Source organism: Diabrotica undecimpunctata, unplaced genomic scaffold (assembly GCF_040954645.1).
Source record: "Diabrotica undecimpunctata isolate CICGRU unplaced genomic scaffold, icDiaUnde3 ctg00001674.1, whole genome shotgun sequence".
Lineage (NCBI taxonomy): Eukaryota > Metazoa > Arthropoda > Insecta > Coleoptera > Chrysomelidae > Diabrotica > Diabrotica undecimpunctata.
In genome coordinates this window covers 1-21,873 of record NW_027312608.1, presented here as the reverse complement: position 1 = coordinate 21,873, position 21,873 = coordinate 1, and the positions used below count along the sequence as shown (strand labels likewise).

Below are 21,873 nucleotides of genomic sequence, written 5' to 3'. Positions count from 1 at the left end.
TCTAAAATTTTCCATACAGCAGTGTGAGACAAGCTATCAAAGGCACGTTCAAAATCAACAAAAGCCATGTATAGAGGTGTGTTCCACTGTACCTCCTTAGTCGTCCTGAATAAACGGAGAGTTTTTTTTAATGTATCCAGGCACTGTTGGGCTGTGTTATTTTCTGGATCATATTGCGAGTATCTTGCAGTGCTTAAAATTATTTGATCAGCTCTTTTAATGACTTTTCTACTTGTTATTCCTCGTATATATTCTGTCATTTGACCAATGTCCCTACGCAATAATTCAATCTTGTTTAGAAAAATCTTTCCTCAAAGGCAACTGCTTAAAGAATACTTTGAAGCCACTTATTATAATTAACGAGAAAAGGAGCCCTGAGATCAAATTTTAATTAAAATAAATTCATTTGTTTTTGCAAAATTAAGCCAAAGGCATATCAAATCGATTAAACATATAAAAGGTCCAAATTGGCAAATCATAATATATATGGCGAATGTGTATGTGTGTGTATCTGTTTTATAAATATTAAAAAACAATAATTCTTATATTTTATTTATTATAAAAGAACTTCAGTCAAAAGAATTAACTGGATCATTCTTATCCATTAATTTGCCTATGGTAATTTTGTATCCTTTAATTTCCAATACTTAGTTGCATTCTTAAATTCATCCAGCGTGATTTTACCATCTCCATTTTCATCTGCTTCATCGAAGAATGTTGTTAAATAACCCTTAATTTGATCAGCAATAAGAGCAGCCATCATCTCGGCGAACGGTGAATCTTCAGGGTTGGGGTTTTCTTCTGCAGCGTAACTTTTTGAAAGTTTTTGAATAAACGGTTCGGATTCTTCTTTGGATATTCTACCGTCACCATTCGTGTCCAGTTCATTAAATGAAGCTGAAAAAGAATTATGTCTCTATAAAATTGTATTAAAATATTGTTACGTTTTTGCGTTTTTACGTTACGTTTACGTACAAACGAAAACAACTAACTAACTATATAAATAACAAAAGTCTCAATTAATAATTATCATAATAGCTTTACAAGATAAAAATTGTGCTAATACATGTAATCTGTCTTCTTAAAGTGATGCCGCAGTTATTTTTCTACACGAACATATGTTCTGGATATCGCCAGCGAAGTCATGAACGTCGAGTTTTTCAACACGAAATTCCCTGAAAAAATCTCGAATAAAACCTTAAGGTTGATCTGCTCCTCCCAAAAGACAAACTACACATTCAAAAAATTTGAAAAAATTTGAGAAGGTATATGTGATGACTAGAAGTATTTTGACAAATTTTAAGCAAACTTCATGTTTTCGTTTTCGACTCTGAGATAGCTTTTTCCAAGTATAAAGCGGAAAAACCAAACATAGGATTTTGTTAATTTTTTTACAGCATCAAGATATGATTATAAGAAATACTTATGAATTTTTTGAAAATTTTTGAATGTTCAGTTTTGCCACAATAGAAAAAAATAATATGGTCCAGCTTATAATAAAGCTACCGGTAAGAAACCGGAAAAATTTTTATTAACAACATATATAAAACTGTAAAAGTGGAAAATATTTGCCATAAAACGTTAAATATTTTTGCCTAAACGTATGAAAAATCTTGTTAAACAAGAATTATATCTTGAACTGCCTCCATCAAATTGTATTGTAGAGAGCTCTATCTGAAACATAGGTAATATTTATCATCGATAGATAGCATTACTTTAGAGTTAGCAGATTACAACAAAATTTAATAAGAAGTTTAGAACCCCAGGGTAGAATTTAGTTAGTTAATCACTAAAATTATCTATACCAAAAACTCCTACTTATAATCAAGGACGTATAATTTGTCAGTAATAAATTTAAATTAAAGATATGCAAAAATATTAATTTTTATCATAATATATAACCCTCATGTACTAATTTTGTTAATTTTTATTCAGTTTTCGAAATTTTTAATGAGTAAAAAAATTTCCTTTTCGTACAGGTGTGTTACCAAATAAAGATAAGAAGGAAGGTCATGTCAAAATATTATTGATATTTGAAAGTATATTTAGATTAAGAATAATTTTGATAAAATGAAAGGCAGATATCGAGCACACTTTTCTTAATTTAATCTTGCCCGAGTACTTTCGCTATCTAAAGCATCCTCAGGGGCATTTCGTCAATTTTAAGCTATCCAACAAGTGCAGAATGTAATAAACATAACATTATACATAAAACTGTACAAACACTACACTAAACAAGGACAAACAGTTTAAAATTATTTAAAAATTGGTCAAAGCTACATTCTTGTTTTCAACAGGAGAGAGATTGATTCTCTCCTTGATGTCCTCATCCAGCTTTTCACACAGCTCTTGCCTTCAGTGCCTTCTTTTTTCTGTACGTATTTTCCTTTAAAGTTCCCTCTTCCTTACGTGGTACTCTTCCTCGATCTCCTCGATGAGGTCAGGGTTGATCCCTGTTCTGCCTCTTGCTCTCGTTAACCTTCTTCTTATTGCTGTACATTCATTTCTTAGTGCCTCGATGTCCGCATTCCACCAGTATGGCATCCTGTTGACATCTTGGCGACCTGTCTTGCTTCCTTGCATCGCTTCTTTAATAACTCTCTCCGGTCTTTACACCGTCGGTGATTGACCCTGCATTATGCTCACTCTCCATTTAATCAGCTCCTTATATACTTTCCAGTCATTCCGATCTGCCGCATCTGCCCCCGACGTCCAGGATGCACGGACCGCGTTTGTGGTCCCCGTTCCGGTTATTGAGAACTCGATGTACCGATGTTCAGTTTCGGTGTAGTCTGGCAAAACCTTCCAGCCTATTGCTTTCGCCGCTATTCCTTGTGTTGCCATGGTCACGTCGATGTACGTACCTGTACCTCTCCTAACAAACGTAGGCTCCTGTGTTCAGAACCACTAGGTCTAGAGTACCCACTTCCTAGTATTTCCCAATTCCTGCATGATCTCGTCCATCTTTATCTCGTACTCACCCACCGTCACGTTTAGAGAAATATAACAGCAGACTAGTCGCACCCCCTCCATCCGAACAATCACGTATCGTTCTTTCGGCTTAATTTCATACACTCGCAGCTTCCTATTGTAGATTCGTACAGCAGCCCTCTCGGTCATATCTACAAACCATCGTCTTCTCTTCACCGCTGTTGGTTTTCTTTCCGTCACCAGCACACAAGATCATGTGCTAATCTTGCTGTTCCCACGTTAGTTTGGAGCACCGTCAGCTCTTGAGTCCTGTTTCCTTTGTTTGCCATTTCTAAGCCTTGGACTTCTTTCGTGCTCTCTTTTCCGCTCTCGTACTCTTCATGGGACTAGTCCTCAGTGATTCCTATTTTCAACCAGTCGGTTGAACTTTTGGGCATATTCTTGTATTCTTTGCCATATTGGAAGCAACATCCTCTTCTGTTCTGCTCTTGCAGTGTCATTGTTTGTGTCCAAAGGCGAGACATCTCAGGAATCTCGGTATTTCTACCCTTGATTATATTACTCGGCAGGATGTGTAGTCTACTTTTATTCGTTTCATTTTCAAGATTTTTCGGCAGCGTTTTCATCCACATCCATTACGGCACTCATCATCCCTCTTACTGCGCCTCGTATCTCGGTCCCAATTTTTATGATGTCACAGGCCCGATCTTTGCCAGCTGCTTCCTCTGTGGCCTTTTGGATCGCCTCTTTTGTTGTATTGGGTGCGATTTCCTGTACCAAGATTCTTCTCTTCACGATGCCTCCTTTTGCCACTGCTCTCCACACGCATGTATTATCAGAGAGGAGTTTTTTCACTTCCTCCGCCATTTCTCATCCTCCGCCCAACTCCAGTGATATTTCTCGGTCGCTAGTCTGTCTGATCCTTTTTATGTCAATCTCTCTTCTCTTCCTGTCAGTTTGTTTTTTACTTCTGTCATTAGATTCACAAAGGATTTTTCTTTGGTTTTGCAAAATGACTCCATTTTGTTCTTTGGGCTTGGTGGTGTTGATGTTGGCCCACCTTCTTGTTGTTTTTTTACCTAGGAGCGTGATCGTCACATCCCTTCCTCTTGCAGCCCATTCCATAATTCTCCTCGATGTCTCAACTTCCAGAGCTGCCGGCGTGTGGATTTCCACGTTTTCTCTTGCCAGCTCCTACATCTTCAATACCAGTTTCATGCACGTTCAGGAACTTCACCGGCACGGTTCTTCCTTTTTGTTCGGGAGAAGTTTGAATCCATACTTCTCCTTGTGGATCCGCGTTTCATCTTTATGAGCAGACATCGTGACTCGCATAGTTCCCAGCATACCTAATAAGGTCGAAATACGTATAAGCGGATAGCAGGAGCCCTGCATTGAAATTAAATCTCAAACGTCTTTCTGCAGACCAAATTGTATTTGAATTATGTTAAAAAATATCTACTTATTTATTCTTAAATTAACAACATAAACAAGATCTTTAATTACTTACCTACACAGTGTCTTTTGTCTGGAGTGTTGTCGTTAAGGCATTTTCGATATTTTTCTAACCATGTTTTATGAAGGCTGTTTCCGCTTGCAATCGTTATGACTAAATAAAATATTGTAAATGTAATTAATATTAAAATTAATATACAAAGAATAATAAATTATTGTATTTATTAAATAAAAATATTAAGTAAAATCTATTAAGAGCCTAATCGCCTGTGTTGGATATTCGAGCATGCTTATGGGTATGTTTCTATGAGTCATAGCAGCAGCAGAAGATTCGGTCTATTGGGTAAAGGTGGTTTGTTTTAAAAGGAAGGTCTACCTAGCTCTACAACAGCTCATATTGCTTCACAGCAATGTGAGTGCCTATTATTGTAGGCAAGATAACGCAGTAATTGGAATTTTCAAAATTTGGCATATTGGCCATTTATTGATGAGTTGTAGTTCCATTTGTATATGTGCTATGGATACATATTGGTATAGAGGTAGAAAATTCAGAGATTCTATAGATTTATTTTTATTTTAATTTATTTAATTTTATTTTGTTTTACTTAGTTTTGCTTAATTTTATTTAATTTTATTCAATTTTATTCAATTTTATTTAATTTGATTTGATTTTATTTAATTTTTATAATTTTTTAAATTTTTTTATAAATTTTTCTAATTTTATATAGTTTTATTTAATTTTTTATATTTTGTTATAATTTTGAATAATTTTTTGTTAATTTTGATAATTTTTTATTATTTTTTTTAAATTTTGTATAATTTTAGTTAATTTCATTTAATTGTAGGTATTTAATTTTATTTAATTTTAAAAACTTTGATTTATTTTTATTTAATTTTATTTTAATTTATTTAATTTTAATTAATTTTATTTAATTTGAAATATTTTTATTTAATTGTTTTTAATTTTATTTCGTTTTACTTAATTTTGTTTAATTTTATTTAATTTTATTCAATTTTATTCAATTTTATTTAATTTGATTTGATTTTATTTAATTTTTATAATTTCTTATAAATTTTTCTAATTTTTTAAATTTTCTTATAAATTTTTATAATTTTATATAGTTTTATTAAATTTTTTATATTTTGTTATAATTTTTAATGATTTTTTGTTAATTTTGATAATTTTTTATTATTTTTTTTTTAATTTTGTATAATTTTAGTTAATTTCATTTAATTGTAGGTATTTAATTTTATTCAATTTTATTTAATTTGATTTGATTTTATTTAATTTTTATAATTTTTTATAATTTTTTAAATTTTTTTATAAATTTTTATAATTTTATACAGTTTTATTTAATTTTTTATATTTTGTTATGATTTTTAATGATTTTTTGTTAATTTTGATAATTTTTTATTATTTTTTTTAATTTTGTATAATTTTAGTTAATTTTATTTAGTTGTAGGTATTTAATTTTATTTAATTTTAAAATCTTTGATTTAGTTTTATTTAATTTTATTTAAGTTTACTTAATTTTACTTAGTTTTGCTAAATTTTGTTTAATTTTATTTAAGTGTGTTTAATGTAATTTTATATAATTTTATTAAATTTTATTGAATTTTATATAATTTATTTTATTTATTTCATTATTTCATTCAAATATTTTAATATATAAATTACTTTTAATTAATATTTTAAATACCAGATGAAGAGTTTCTTGCCCAAGAAAAATAATCCTTAATCCTGCCATCAGTGCTGACTAATTAATTAGCCTTATCAGCTACACGTTAAAAATCCTGGGAGTGGGCACAAGAGAAGCAATGTTTATAATGACGTTACTATTCCAAATGAAAGGAATATAATAAAAGTGTGTTTGTATGTTCCATAGTTTTCCAAGAAGCGTTTGACTGAGTCCAATTAATAAGCATAAACCTAGATACTAAGGATATTACTCTAATCAAATCAGAGATGTTTACTATTACCACAATTGTTAAATTAATGTATTAACTAATATTTTAGGAAGCACTATGGGAAAGAAGAAATATGATGTGGAGTGAAACAAAGATGCGTATTGTCGCCAATTCTTTTTAATACCTACTCCGAAGAGATCCTGAAAAACGCTCTTGAGGGTGAAACAGCTGGAATAAAGGTAAATGGAGTTCCCATTAACAACATTAGATATGCGGACGACACTGTGATCTTAGCTGAAAATATTAAAGATCTTCAGAGACTGGTGACCAGAATAGCGGAGTATAGAAAAGAGTATGGTCTAACAATGAATGTCAAGAAGACGAAATTTATGAGAATATCGAAAACTCAAAGAAATAACGAGTATCTTCTAAGAAACGGAACCAACGTCGAACAAGTGGACAAATATGCATATCTAGGAACAATGATTAACTCCACAAATGATTACACTCAGGAGATTAAAATCAGAATAGAAAAGGCTAGAGCAGATTTAAAATTGGAACTCAGAGTTAGGTTGGCGAGGTGCTATGTTTTTTCGACTTTATTTCATGGAATGGAATCTTGGACCTTGAATGCGACATCAATAAAAAAACTGGAATCATTCGAGCTGTGGTATATAGAATTCTGAAAATATCGTGGACAGAACACATCATAAACAAAGAGGTTCTGAGAAGGATGAATAAAGAAATAGAAGTTTTAAATATAATTAAAACAAGAAAATTGGAATATCTCGGACATATTACACGTGGAGAGAAATACACCTTGCTCCAACTAATTATACAGGGAAAGATCCAAAGAAAGAAAAGCATAGGGAGGCGTAGAATGTCATGGCTGCGCAACCTGAGAGAGTGGTATGGATGTAGATCAAATGAACTTTTCAGAGCAGCCGTCTCAAAAGTCCGAATAGCTCTGATGATTGCTGACCTCCGCCGCAGAGATGGCACTTGAAGAAGAAGATGGGAAAGAACTAAAAAAGGAAATAGAGTTGGGGGAAAAGATTTGTAACGTACAACTCAATGTTCACAAATAAGAAATTAAGTGTGGCCATTAGATTGTGGTTCATTGGACATTAAAAACTCTGAGATAGCGCGTTTGGAGGTATTCGAAATTACAGATTTATTTTTAAAATCCTTTCGTCAGTTGAATCACAAATGAACAAGTGTTAAGAGGCATTGGACAGGATAGAATACTCCTGAAGACAATTAAAATAAGAAAAACATCATAACCTGTGGTACATACTTCGCAATGATAAATACTTTCTCTTACACTCAATCATGTAAGGAAGAATAGATGAAAAAAGGGAAATCTGGGCTAAGTAATGCCAGAGATTGGACTAACCTTAGTGTAGAATAGATATTTCACATTGCAAAGAATCGGTTAGGAAGCGGTTACTTAAAGAAGTTCTCTTGGCACGAAAAGAAGAAGGAATATCCATATCACTCATTGAGATTTAAAGTATAACTTGTACTCTCAAACAAAAAATGATGACATAGGATATAGAAATTATCAAAATAATATTACCATCGACTCTAAACGTTTTGGCGTACTATCTGCTAATACTACATATTAAGTTTATAGTAGAACAAAATCATAAAAAAACTTACCTAAATGAAAAACAAACACCGCTAAGAGAATATTGGAGGTCTTTTGCTTCATGTTAGTCAATTGTAACGACAATTATTGTCTTCAATTATCGTTGGTCGTTACTTTGGATTGCACTGTTGTATTGTATCTGCGAAACTACTGAACTTATTTGGAACGTGAGTTATTGAGGTTTTACAAATAAATACATTATGTATGTATCTGATACAGCACTGTGGTATCTATACCTAATATAAATTTTTATGTGTTTATTTTTTTTAAATGTGTTAATCACTTAGTTAAAAAATTATATTTTGAATTACGTCAGCTATTGTTTTGCAGTTTTTTAATATTTTGCTATTTCAATTAATGACTAAATACTTCACTGGTGTATCATTAAGTCCCTGGCCATTATTCGTTGATAAAGAATTAAAATAATTTAAAAAATTACCTCAAGCACTAGACAACAGTTTTTTACATTTTTTAGAACATATACAAGGTGACTTTTTAGTGCGACATTGGTCTATAACTCGTCTAAAATTACATTAAGGCTTATCCTCGAAAATCCTAACGGTTACATTCAGTAGAATCTCTATTTCAAAAATATCTCTCTTTACGAAAATAAAATCCATTCACGAAGAATATTCTAAACGTCCTCTTGTACTAGAGTTAAGCTTTATACCTACTTACAACCGGGATACCCACCCCCTGTGGTGAAAAGTCTTGGGTCTATACAATAAAACGAGCGGGCGGTCTTCAATTTTGAGATATTCTATTCTATTCTATTATATTCTATTCTAAGATATTTTGAGGTCACAGTATTGCTGAATTCGTTTTTTTATGTCTTATATTTGCTTTTGTTTTTTTTTGTTACTTTTTTTACTGACAAATTGGCTTTTAACGTAGATTACGGTTTGATGATAAATATTCTGAAATGAAAAATGTTGAGATGTGGCGAATAAAAACATTCATGAAATTAAAATAAAAGGAAAAATCGGTAAGATAGTTTCGAAACAAATTCAGATTTCTGCTTTAATCTGAACCTTCTATAAATGCAAGGTATAACAGACGTTGATAAAGATGTTAATAGAGACATGGGGAATCTAAAATTAGCATTCCACGACAACTCTGAGATAGCGCGTTCCTTAACGAATTTGTTTCTTGTACTCATACAGAGTAGATCCGAATAAAATGAAAAAGACAGCAAAGATTTGATTTCACGTACAAAGCGTCTATGTATCTGTTGATACGTATTTCGACTTAATAAGTCTCATCAGAACAGTTATTCATAGCCGTTCTTAACGTGAAAAAATAATCTTCTCTGTCTTTTAAGAAGCAACAATAAAATGGCTTCGTTATGGGCGCAATAGCGCAATATTTTCATAAAATAAAGGATTTACGTCTATTAGGTTGCCAAAGACAGTATTTCAAATGCTTATAAAGGAAATAAATTCACAGCCTATGGAATAGAAAAAACAATCTATTGCAGTACAAGAATTAAGCGAAATGCTTGCTTTAGATATTTGCCCATCAGGAATTTTTGTTCATCGGGAATATCGTTTTTTAGCTGCAACACCTGATCGACTCATAGGTAATATTATTATCCAAATTAAATGTCCAATTTCAGCAAAGATTTATGGCCTAAAGATGCAATAGAGAATGAAAATACTAAAGTATATGGAAGTGAAGGATAATTAATTAGTTGGCAAAATTGAAGTTTTTTTTGTTCAATAGCTTCTTCAGGCGTAAGTTCTCTTGCTTTACATGGATATTTGATTTCGACTACGCCTGAGTCACCTATTAAACCATCAGGACTAGCTGCAAGAAAGGGATATTCATCATGTATGAAAAGGCCTGATAGTTCAATATTTATATATAAAATTGTTTCTAACAATTTTTTTTTTGCTTTAAGTTCGTTCGCAATTCCGTATTCCGTAAATCTATTTCCATAAAACGTTGGATTCAATATTGCTGCCACTGTTTTAGTTCTGTCTGATTTGCCTCGCAATTTACATATTTTTCCGAAATTGCTGGACGTTAATCGTTGTTGACTTTCAATAAACCATAAAGCACTGTTATTTTGAGTCGTTGTATTATTAAAAATCTCTTTTCTTTCTGAGATATTTTTTTGTAATTTTTTTAAAAATTCCAGTTTTTTTGTCTTCATCTGACAACTGAACTAACTCTTCTGCATTTAGTCCGTAGTCTTTATCAGGTTGATTATACTTTGTTTTTTAATATATATTTTTTTTTTGTCTTTTTGTTTGTTGGACCCATTTTTTAATTTTTTTTTGAGCAAATATAATTTGGTAATAACCAGTTGAACTGTCTGGTTAACCAAAATTCAACGCTTTTTCTACATAATAAATTATTATTATACGAGGCGTGTTTTTTAAGTAAGTACCGTTTTGGAATTAAAAAAAGATGTGCAAAGATATGGCAATAATTTTATTTTTACATGAAAGCCTGTACCTTAATCTTCTTTTCTACATAATTTCCGTGAATATTGAGGCACTTGTCATAACGTGGAACCAGTTTTTGAATACCCTCCTGATAAAATTCTGCCGCCTGACTTATTAACCACTGCATCACAAATGTTTTGACTTCGTTATCGTCTTGAAGACGCTGACCGCCCAGGTGTTTCTTCAAGTGCTGGAACAAATGGTAGTCGCTGGGCGCCAGATCAGGGCTGTATGGAGGATGATCTAGAGTTTCCCATTTAAATGGTTTGATGAGATCTTTGGTCTGATTAGCCACATGTGGACGGGCATTGTCATGCAGCAAAACGATACCCTTACTCAACTTGCCACGTCTTTTGTTCTGGATTGCACGACGCAGATTTTTCAATGTCTCACAATAAGACGCTGCATTGATTGTCTCATTACGAGGCAGAAACTCCACTAGCAATACCCCTTTCTGTCCCAAAAAACTGTGCACATGATTTTTCCGGGCAGAAATTGTTTGCTTAAACTTCACTCTTTTGGGTGATGATGAATGTCGCCATTCCATGGATTGTTGTTTCGATTCTGGTGTGACGTAGGCCACCCACGTTTCGTCACCAGTAACAATTTGGTCTAAAAAATCTTCACCTTCACTGTGGTACCGCTCAAGGAAAGTCAATGCACTGCCTAAACGTTGGGTTTTGTGCAAATCCGCAACATTTTTGGAACCCAACGTGAACACCATTTCCGGTAATTCAAGTGCTCGGTAACAATGCGATACAAAACACTACGAGAATACTGAGGAAAGCAGTCGGACAATAATGAAATTGTAAAGCGTCTGTTTTCTCTCACCTTTTCGTCCACTTTCTGCACCAAATTTTCATTAACGACCGAAGGACGCCCACTCCGTTCTTCATCATGCACATTTGTGCGGCCATCTTTAAATGCTCTCACCCATTTCCTTACCATTTAATCACTCATAATGTTTTGTCCGTAAACTTCAACGATCTCACGATGAATATCGATCGGTTTTACGCCTTTAGCACTAAGAAATCGTATAACAGCCCGAACTTCACAATCAGTGTGACTCACGATTGTTGGAGGCATCTTAAACACTGGATTAAACAAGTATACAATGAAGAATCAGACTGTAATGGCGTCAGTGCGTAGACAAGAGATGTAGGTGACCAGCGCTCATGCGCGGAACGCCGACCGTAGCGCTGCGGCGGCGGAATTGCAAAACGGTACTATACTTAAAAATCATGCTCGTATAAGCAAATACTGAAACAATAGTATTATTATAAAAACAGTATAAACATTTAAAAGGAAAATGTCACAAATCAACAGAAAATATTTCTTCATCTTCTTTTATATAGACATGACTCTGTCTGTTTTTCAATGTGCCTCCAGTAATTTGTTATTCCATCGTTTGCGTGGTATTCCTACTGATCGTCTTCCTATTGGGGAACCATCTATATTTCTATTCATATAAAAAATGTAATCAAATTATAGGTACTTACTGCTTATTATATAAAATTTCCTCAATCGTCGTCGACTTTTTCTTTATGAACATAACGTTTTCGTGAACTACCCATTTTAAAAACAATAAACACACTGGTTTGTCAAAGTCGGAATAAGCCCTAATAATGTTATTCAACATTATTTATAACCCTCCCTCGAGAGGATGTAAACTTCATACCTACCTGTCGGCGAGAATCCAGAAGCTATCGACAAGGACAGCCTGTGCTGACCGAAAGAGAGTTACATTTAGCAGAACTTTGAGATTTTTTATAAAGTTTATACCAAACAGCTGCTTTGAGTTACACTTTATGTTAAAAATATAAAACAGATTCGGAAAGTGGGTCAAATTCTGTATTGCCCTATTTCAAAAAAAAATTTTACGTTTATTTTAACCAACAATATTGAAAAAAATATATCGTTTTAAACAATTTATAAATTTACAACCAAATAGTGCACTAGAACTTTTTAAGACCTTTCATATAACAAAAGAATCATCTCAATATCTGCCATAATTTTTGCGTTATTTGATATAAACTTTTACATTGGAATTTAGCTATGCCCAGAATCGCGAAGAACGGCCTTAAGGTAGATTCTTCTTGTAGTGTCTATCCGTTTCGGATGTTGGCGACCATCATTGCAATCTGTATTTTGCAAACTGCTGTTCTGAAAAAATTTCTGGTTGTTATGTTCAACCAGTACGTAGATTTTTCAGCCAGGAAATCGTTCGCTTTTTCTGGTCCGCGTTTTTCTTCTACTTTTTCTTGTAGAATTAATTGCAGCAACCCACATCTTTCGCTTTTCCTCATTATGTGACCGAGGTATCCGATTTTTGGCTGTTTTTTATTGTGGATAATAACTCTTTTCCTTTTTGCATTCTTAATAAAACGTTAGTTAGTAACGTGGTCGGTATAGGATATCTACAGGATTCGACGATAAAGCCACATTTCGAAAGCCTTAATTTTCTTGCAAGTAGCGACTGTGAGAGTCCACGACTCAGCTCTGTACAGTATAGGAAAAGGTATAACATCGTAGTAACCTGATTTTTATGGGTACTGATTTGCATTTGAATAGCTTAGCCATTTTTTAAAGTGCAGATCTGCTTTCTCTATCCTACATTTTATTTCTAGGGAATGGTCCCAATTTTTATTGACATTCGTACCATAATATAGATTACAAGTAATAAAAAGCATACTAAATATTAAATAAACATATAAACTCGGTTCAGTTCTTAGAGGACATAAACTCGATAAAAATACACTGACCTTTATAAGACGGTGCATTCGTATCGGTTTTTAATATGTGAACAATTTTTTGTGGTTGAATTAAAAATAAAAGCGCATTTCTTTAAAAAGATAAAACATAATAAAATAAGAAATAATTCTTTATGTCCTACAGAAATGATTCATCCATCAACACACATATAGCTTCTTCTTCTTGTGCCACTCCTATCGGAGATTGGAAATCATTAAGGCTATCCTGACTTTGTTTACAGCTGACCTAAAGAGTTCATTAGTGGTACAGCCAAACCACTCTCTCAAATACGCAACCATGACATTCTTCTACGGCCTGGATTCCGTTTTCCTTCTATTTTTCCTTGCATTATATTTTGAAGTAATGCGTATTTATGTCCTCTCATCAGGTGACCCAAATATTCGAGTTTTCTTCGTTTTGATCGTTGACAAAATTTCTGGGTCTTTTCCTATCATTCGCATTACTTCAAAGTTTGTAACTCTTTCAACCCAACTTATCTTCAGCATTTGACGGTAACATAACATCTCGAAACTTTCAATATTTTTTATATTGTTCTGCTTGAGAGTGCAGGCCTCTACACCGTATAATAGCGTGTTACATACGTAGCCCCTTAGCATTCTTATCAGAGAGGGATGCTTATATGTCTGTTGCAGAAGAATTCCTCATCTTTATGAAACTGGTCCTGGAAATTTCGATACGTCTTTTTATTTCATTGTTTTGGTCTCCAGTTTCGTTTATTGAAGTAGGGTAGATCGGGGCTAGTTGTGACAGGGGCATGTTGTGACAAATAGTTTTATAGACTAACCATAGGTAGCAGCGTCGCCCGGTTACCCAGAATTCCACGTCCGCATGTCCTCAGTCTGTTTGTGTAGTTTGGTTGTGATGCTATGCGTTTCTGCCGCTTTATAAAATTATATGTCATTTCGTTGTAACGAAGTAAAATTTTGCTGTTGTCTTTGAATTGTTATTTCACTTTCAAACCACAAGGTAAGAAACTTATTCTAGTTGTAGTAGATAGTTTGTTTATTTCTCTCTAGTAAGACACAGTTTGGTTTCTATACGACGTGTCAAGGTCTGTGCAAGTGGCTTTATGTAAAATGGCGTACGGTGGGGCTAGTTGTGACGAAAGGCTTGGCAGATTGTGACAGTGTCACAACATGCCCCTACTAATTTTAATGCATGTTTATGGGTTTGTTACAGATAATGGTGAGAAATTATAAAAGGAAAACGGAACGTGGTCGGAGTAATATAAACAGTTACGAGTCGGCTTCGTTAGATGTAAGTCTGGATCGTGTAGTTTAAGCAAGCAGCTGAAAAATATGGCGTTAACCGGATGTCCTTACTTAGATATATAAAAAAACAACAAACCAATCCAGATGGAGTGGTAGAAATGGGTTACAAAAGACCTCGAATGATATTTCACAACAACAAGAAGAAGAGCTCTGTGAATATGCTGTTCTAGGCAGCGAAAATATTTTATGGTATTAGCCCAAAAGAAATGAAAAGTTTAGCTTTTGAATTTGCTATAGCGAACAAAGTTCTTGTGCCTGAGAAATTGGGTAGCAACAAAAAACACGCCAGTAATGATTGGTTTACAAAGTTCATGCAACGTAACAATAATGTGTCTATTCGTGTTCCTGAGGCTACCAGCTTAAGTCGGAGTACAAGTTTCAACAAGCACAATGTCGGACTCTTTTTTGATAACCTCGAATTAGTATTAAGTCAAAACCATTTTACAGCTAATGATATGTGGAATATAGACGAGACCAGGACTGGGACTGTCCAAAAACGGTAAAAATCATAGCGAAGAAAGGCGAGAAAAGAGTTGGTGGTGTCACTTCAGCTGAGAGGGGGACCAATGTTACTATGGTTCTTGCTATTAATGCAGAGGGTAACTCAGTTCCTCCTATGTTCGTTTTTCCACGTAAGTTTTACAAGGAGCATTTTGTACGTGATGGGCCAGTAGGTTGTTGTGGTACTGCTAACCCAAGTGGCTGGATAACAGGCCCGGACTTTTTGTTTTTTATGAAGCATTTTGTAAAAAAAGTAAGGTGCTCAAAGAAATCACCGGTTTTAGTTCTGTTAGACAACCACAGTGCTCACCTATATATCGAAGTCCTTGACTATTGTACAGAGCACGGTATTACTCTCTTATCGTTACCTCCCCATACAACAAATAGACTTCAACCACTGGATGTTTCCGTTTTTGGTCCATTTAAGAAGTTTTTAACACGACGCCATGTGTGGATGGATGAAATCTCATCCTGGAAACACAGTCTCAATTTATGACATCCCAAGTATAGTGAAAACAGCATTACCTAAAGCTGTAACACCAACAAATGTTCAGGCAGGATTTCGTTCTACAGGAATATGGGAATTCAATAGAAACATTTTTAATGAAGAAGACTTTCTGTGTTCTTCGGTGACCGACCGACCTTTGAATAGGCCTATTGACATCGTAGATGGTAATGAGGAAGCCAGTGCTGGACAGCTTAAAGAGTTTCAGCATCTCGATGAACTGAACCGTCGTCATATTATGCTAACCAGCCAGGACCCTCCCATACCTATCAACCCAGGACCATATCAACAAGGATCATCGCAGGCCAACCTACCAGGATCATTCCATGCCGAAGTTCTGCCTGTCAGCCCTATGGATATAAGACCTCTGCCAAAAGCTGGTCCTCGAAAAAATAAAAAACGCAAGAGCTTAACATCTGCAATTTTGACTAGCACACCTGTCAAGGAGACAATTCGCAGTGAAGAGTTAAAGAGGAAGGAAACAATAAAGTGCAAAGAGGATAAAATAAAGAAAAAATTATTTGACTCAAAACAACTGTTGCTAAGAAAAAAGCAGCGCCAAAGAAAGAGACCGCAACAAGAAAAAGAGAAGACAGCTCAGAAGAAGAGGAAGAAGATTACTTTTGCTTAGTTTGTATGGGACCATATAAAAAGTCTAGGTTAGGAGAAGACTGGGTGCAATGTATGGAATGCAAGAGGTGGGCTCATGTAAAGTGCACAAAGATGATCTTTATTATGTTTGTATAAAATGCCACTCTTCAGAACTACAAGTAGAATCAGCACAAATTGACGATAGCGATTAAGTTTTTTATTTTACTTTAAATTCACTAGATGTTTTTCTACACATTTGGTTTCTTACATAAACATTTATCAAGACATTTATGTATCTATACTTAACTATAAAATAATTTATTATGGAAACTTTGTTATTATTCTCCAACTAAAGTTTATATATTTAAAAATATTTACTGTCACAACCTGCCCCAAGTTCGTCACAACTTACCCCATATTGGGCAAATTGTGACAATATGTGCATTTTGTAAAACTATTTACATACTGTAAGGTATTGCTTAAAAATTGCTGATGTTCCCAAATAATGATTCCCAATTAAAATAGTACCTCATTAAAGTAATCTAACAGCCCTAAAAAATTACGAAAAAAAATGTTAAAATTATTTTGTCAAAGTGGCACAACTAGCCCCAGTCTACCCTACCCAAGTATTTGTAACTTGATTACTTTTTCAATTTGACTGCCGTTTATACTAATATGTGCTGGTTGTGTCATGTTCTTACTGAAGACCATATACTTGTTTTTTTAATATTGGTACTTATGCATAATTGTTGCAGGCAATATTTATATTTGTAAGTAATCGTTGTGATTCTTCTACTGTTCTTGCGACTAGTACAGTGTCGTCTACGTATCGAATATTATTTACAACCTCTCCATTTACTACGATTACTTCGTTTGCTTGCAAAAGGGTTCCTGGCAGATGCTTTCATTATAAACATTAAATAGCAGCAGTGACAAAATGCATCCCTGTCGTACTCCTCTACGTATTTCTATTGCTCGTGATATCTCATTTTTCTATTTTGCTGTTAATTGACAGTAAATTATTTCTGTGAATGTTTTTTTCTATAAAATAATTGTATGGAATCTGGAACTAGTCTGTTATTACTTTCAGGTATACAAATATGTCAAGGTTTTTGGGTGGTGTGAACACTATTCCACGTAGAAAAAATTTTGGGAAAAGTGGACCTAAGTAAAGAGTTCAATAATCTGTTGTTAAAAGGTACCTTTTAAATTAAATTTTGGTGAGAATATTTTGTTGATGACCATAAAGGTTTAAGATATTACAGTCATTCCTATTGCTAAAAAATGTTGAATGGAAAACATTCACTTTTATTTTTAAATTCGTTCATTTCCCGTCGTCGCCATTTTAGATTACCTACACAAATTGGAATTATCATTCGTAATTGATGGCCATCGATATCTTGATTAAAATTAAAAGGGCAATCACTCGTTAAACCTAGCAGTAAATAATTAATGGCTGAAGTAGAGCATGCTGCGATTGGTAATTAATTATGATGTTTCTCGTTGGAAAAAATTGCAATTAACGATGCCGACAAATGTCCGATCATACCTTTCTGTTTGCTCCGTAATTAGTCATGATTTATATTGCGAATATTTGTGCACTTCGCGAATGCATCGACCAGAATGCAAATGTCTTTAATGCGCATTACACTGACTTGAAAATGTGCACCTGATGAGGAAAACGCTCCAACAAAAATAATGTCATGCAACTGTATATAAATATAAAAAATACCAGAAATCAACAAATCAGTTTATTTAACTTTCCAAGAAAATAAATGAAAATAAAGAAATGCTGCATAATATTTCAAGAAGTTATAAGGAATATAAATAAAGAATAAAGAAAATTACCTCATTAATAAAGTACAAAAGAAATCTGAACAAATTGCAAGCAACGATAAATGATACTAACTGCACAAAAAACAAAGCATAGAACATGGCATTTTTTTTTTAAATTATAACATGGAAAAGCAACTTGTTGAGCTTTACGCGGAACCAACTGGAGAATTTAGTAATTTGGTCCGAATGTCTTACAGCGATTTTGAATACCTTATACAAAAGATATCTCCAATGGTTAATAAAAAGGATACTTATTGGATGCAATTCCGGTGAAAGTTCGCCTGTCAGTAACATTAAGATACTTAGCTATGTCGGTCCGCTATATTTACGCGGGTTTCGGATTAAAAATTTTATTGTAAGTACCCAGTTTTAATTAACTGCTCTTGGGAAATATCAACTGGTCAAATGAAATGAATAATAATCCATAACTTTTTTAATTAAATAATAATGGAAAAATCTTTTATAGAATTGACAGTATAATAAGGAGAATTACTTCATTAATGGAGTCTAATGTGGCTAATATAAACCTAATAATAATTTTATATTACACTTCACACAGAAAATATGGTCTATGTATATTTGTTCCATTAAGAGAATTTCTAATGAAAAATAAAAAAATTTAACTTGCCAACAAAAATGAAAATCAGTCATTATCATCAAAAATATCATAATCGTCATCATCATCACTGTCATCACCATTAATGTTATTATGATTGGACTTATTATAGTTTATTTTATTTTCACGAGTCCACCAATCTTCTATTAGTTTCTCGCACTTGAATATACAGTTGCACCACACTTCTGGAGTTACAATTGAAAGTGCCTTTCGCCAAGTTTCCCGAACTGCTTCGTCGCTATAACCGTTAGGCCCAATATGGTTGTCATAATATTGTTTTGCTATTCCCCATATATATTCGATGGGATTAAACTGGCAATGATACGGTGGCTGACGTAAAACTTGATGACCGTAACTTTCATAATCTGATCCACAACAAAGGTTTTTGGTTTTGCGTGGATATTTGCCAAGCGTAATAATTCTGATTTTAAAATATGTTGTGTAAAATGGTATATGTTCCTATTGTCAACATTCTTTAATTTTATTAACAGTCCAAGAATTCGTTGGACTTTTGTTAATACTTCAGAATGGTAAGGTGCATTGTCTAAAATAATTGCGCTGGGCTCACTTAAACCTGGGAGAAGTTTTTCATGTAACCCATTTTACAAACATTTCTGTGTTCATATTATCGTGATAGTCACTTGATTTTGATTTAGATGAAAAATATTAAATCAGCACCTTCTATAAAATCCGATTTCCCTCCTGCATGTAAAATTATGTGTCGCTTCCCTTCTCCATCAGTATGTTTGATAGACTTTACGTTATCATCTTGCCATATTCTCTTGGTTGCACCCCTAGAAAATATCCATGTTTCGTCTAAATATATAAAATTTGCCATTTCTTCTTTTAATTTAGATATTTTCTTAGAAAGTTAATTCTTTTATGCACAACAGAACTTCTTTCACAAAGGGCTTTCTGTTATCATCCTTTTGAAATTGAAACCCAAATTATGTATCACTTGCTATAGACTTCAAATTTTCTATCTTTTAATTCCGAGAGAATTGTATTTAAGGTCACATGTTCCTTGTTGGCTCGCATTCGATAATGGTATCACAAATTTCAAATTTTTTTCCATCTGGAATATCTTTCGTTTTCAATGATAGGCGAATTTTTCGGTGATCTTCTTTCGGCCGTTCATTATTGCGATTTTGTAATACTCCTCTTAGTTTGGTTTCACTAAGTCCTAGAGCATCACATACGCGTTGATGAACAGACATTACCGATTTAAAGGACCGCCATTTTCTTTTTCATCCGTAAAATACTTATGTACACTACAAATTAGACTATCTACATCTAACCACACGTCTAGGCATTTTTAAATATTTCCACCAAACATACAATGTCAACCACTGGTAAAGAATCAATTCAACTGCAATATTGTAACAAATTTATACCCTACCCTAATGTTATTTTAATGTATTTTAAAATATGACCATTAATGCAGTTTTTACCTAATTGTCTGGGAAGTCGTTTACTGCTACTGGTTATCAATGAGTCATTAGCATAATTTTGTTAATCCGAAACCCGCGTAAATATAGCGAACCGACTATACTGGAGATGCTATAGAAGCTTACATTACCTATTTAAAATTTCATGCCGATGCATGTTATACCTGTTATTTACAAGGTCATAGCTCTTGTCAAAATCCATTACCTATTCTGTGTGTAATTTTAATCAGTGAATATAACTTTTATTGATGTTGTTTCGAGTTATTTAATTTTTAAATATTTCAAAGGCAATGATAATACTCAAAAAAACGTAAATATGGGAACTAATTGTCCCCTTGGTTCTGTGCCCTTATACGTTCAAGGGGCACATTTCAATATTATGTGCGGGTATGACGAAATATTTGTACATTATTATAAGATCCATACATTGTACTATTATACTCTCTGTTTACACTATTATTTGAAAAGAATCTGTATTGTAGGTATGAAGGGTCTCGCTCGAAATTCCCTTCAAAACGAGAGTTCTTAGTACATAATAGGGATTATACCAAAATTAATAAAGGTACAGATGTAGGTAACTATTGTGAATTAAAATAAATATGTACTCTTGATAAAATTTAAAGCTACTACCAAATGTGGAGTATTATGTTGTGTAATAATAATATTTTCCTTGTAATCCCATAGATATAATATTCAATGTACAATTTTGTATATAAATGACTTTTTGGCTTGACAATGATTTTATAACATGTGTTGGGAGAATCAATGCACTCGCTTCTGCCTTCACTACACAACCCTTCGTGGGTTTTAGCCGACTCGACAATATGCCACCATTGTTTTCAGTTTTGATCAACCTCCATCCAATTCTCCACGCCCATAGTGCTTAGGTCTCCTGCTATATTATCTCACCACCGGAGACGAAAGTGTCTGCGTGGTCTCCTTCCAGTTGGGACTTCCTCCCACACCAGTCTTACTGTTCGTTCGTCAGAATGTCTTCTGAGGTGTCCTGCCCATTGGAGTCTTCTGGACTTAATTTCTTTTATGATGTTGGCGTCTGGGTAAAGTTCTTCGAGCTCTTTGCTAGTTCTTATCCTATGTTGTTCTGATGCTTCATCCAGCACAGGGCCAAAGATGTTCCTTAGGATTTTTCTTTCCCAAACACATAGTCTCTCTTCGTTTGCCTTTGTTATCGTCCACGTTTCGCTTCCATACATCACAACGGGTCGTATGATTGTTTTATAGACCTTTATCTTTCGTACGTCTTGTTAGTTGTTTCGATTTTATAAGGTTGTTTATTTCTTGTGATCCGTTACTGTCTTTAGTTATTGTTGTTCCAAGATACTTGAATTCTCTAACGCGCTCAAAGTTAAAGTCATCGATGGTGATGTTCTGACCGATTTCTGTCTCTGCTTTGGTTATTGCGGCTCATATACATATATTAACATAAATATGGGTCTGTATATAAGGCGCTGGTGGTTACACAAATGGTTGAAGCATGAATGTAGATTATAGAATAGAAGATTAGAATATATAATAGAATTTTATAAATTGAAAAATGTTATAAATGTCACAATAATCGGTAATTACCAGAATTAAATTTAAAATGTGAAATGCCAATAAAACAGTATAAATAAGAATAAAGTGTATAAAAACCTATACTACTTAGTCTCTTTGGTTTCTTTGCGGTGAACTTGTGATCACTGCTGAGTTGTGTCGTTGATCAGACGTCATCAGAATAAACAGCCAGAGTCATTTGCGTAAAGGTAAAGCATCCTTGTAAAGCCGTCCTTCCAATTCAGCAAACCTATACTACTTAGTCTCTTTGGTTTCTTTGCAGTGAACTCGTGATCACTGCTGAGTTGTGTCGTTGATCAGACGTCATCAGAATAAACAGCCAGAGTCATTTGCGTAAAGGTAAAGCACTCTGAGATTAGCGCG

General features: G+C 33.7%; 1 protein-coding gene across 1 annotated transcript; it reads right to left on the bottom strand.

Annotated features, from left to right (window-relative positions):
- Window positions 1-536: 536 nt before the first annotated feature.
- Window positions 537-8,135, bottom strand: LOC140431669 (uncharacterized). Its single transcript, XM_072519559.1, has 3 exons — window positions 7,957-8,135; window positions 4,442-4,540; window positions 537-897 (listed from the first exon to the last, which is right to left on the bottom strand). The coding sequence occupies exons 1-3, from the start codon at window positions 8,006-8,008 to the stop codon at window positions 614-616; spliced, it is 435 nt and encodes a 144-aa protein (XP_072375660.1). The 5' UTR covers window positions 8,009-8,135; the 3' UTR covers window positions 537-613.
- Window positions 8,136-21,873: the final 13,738 nt, after the last annotated feature.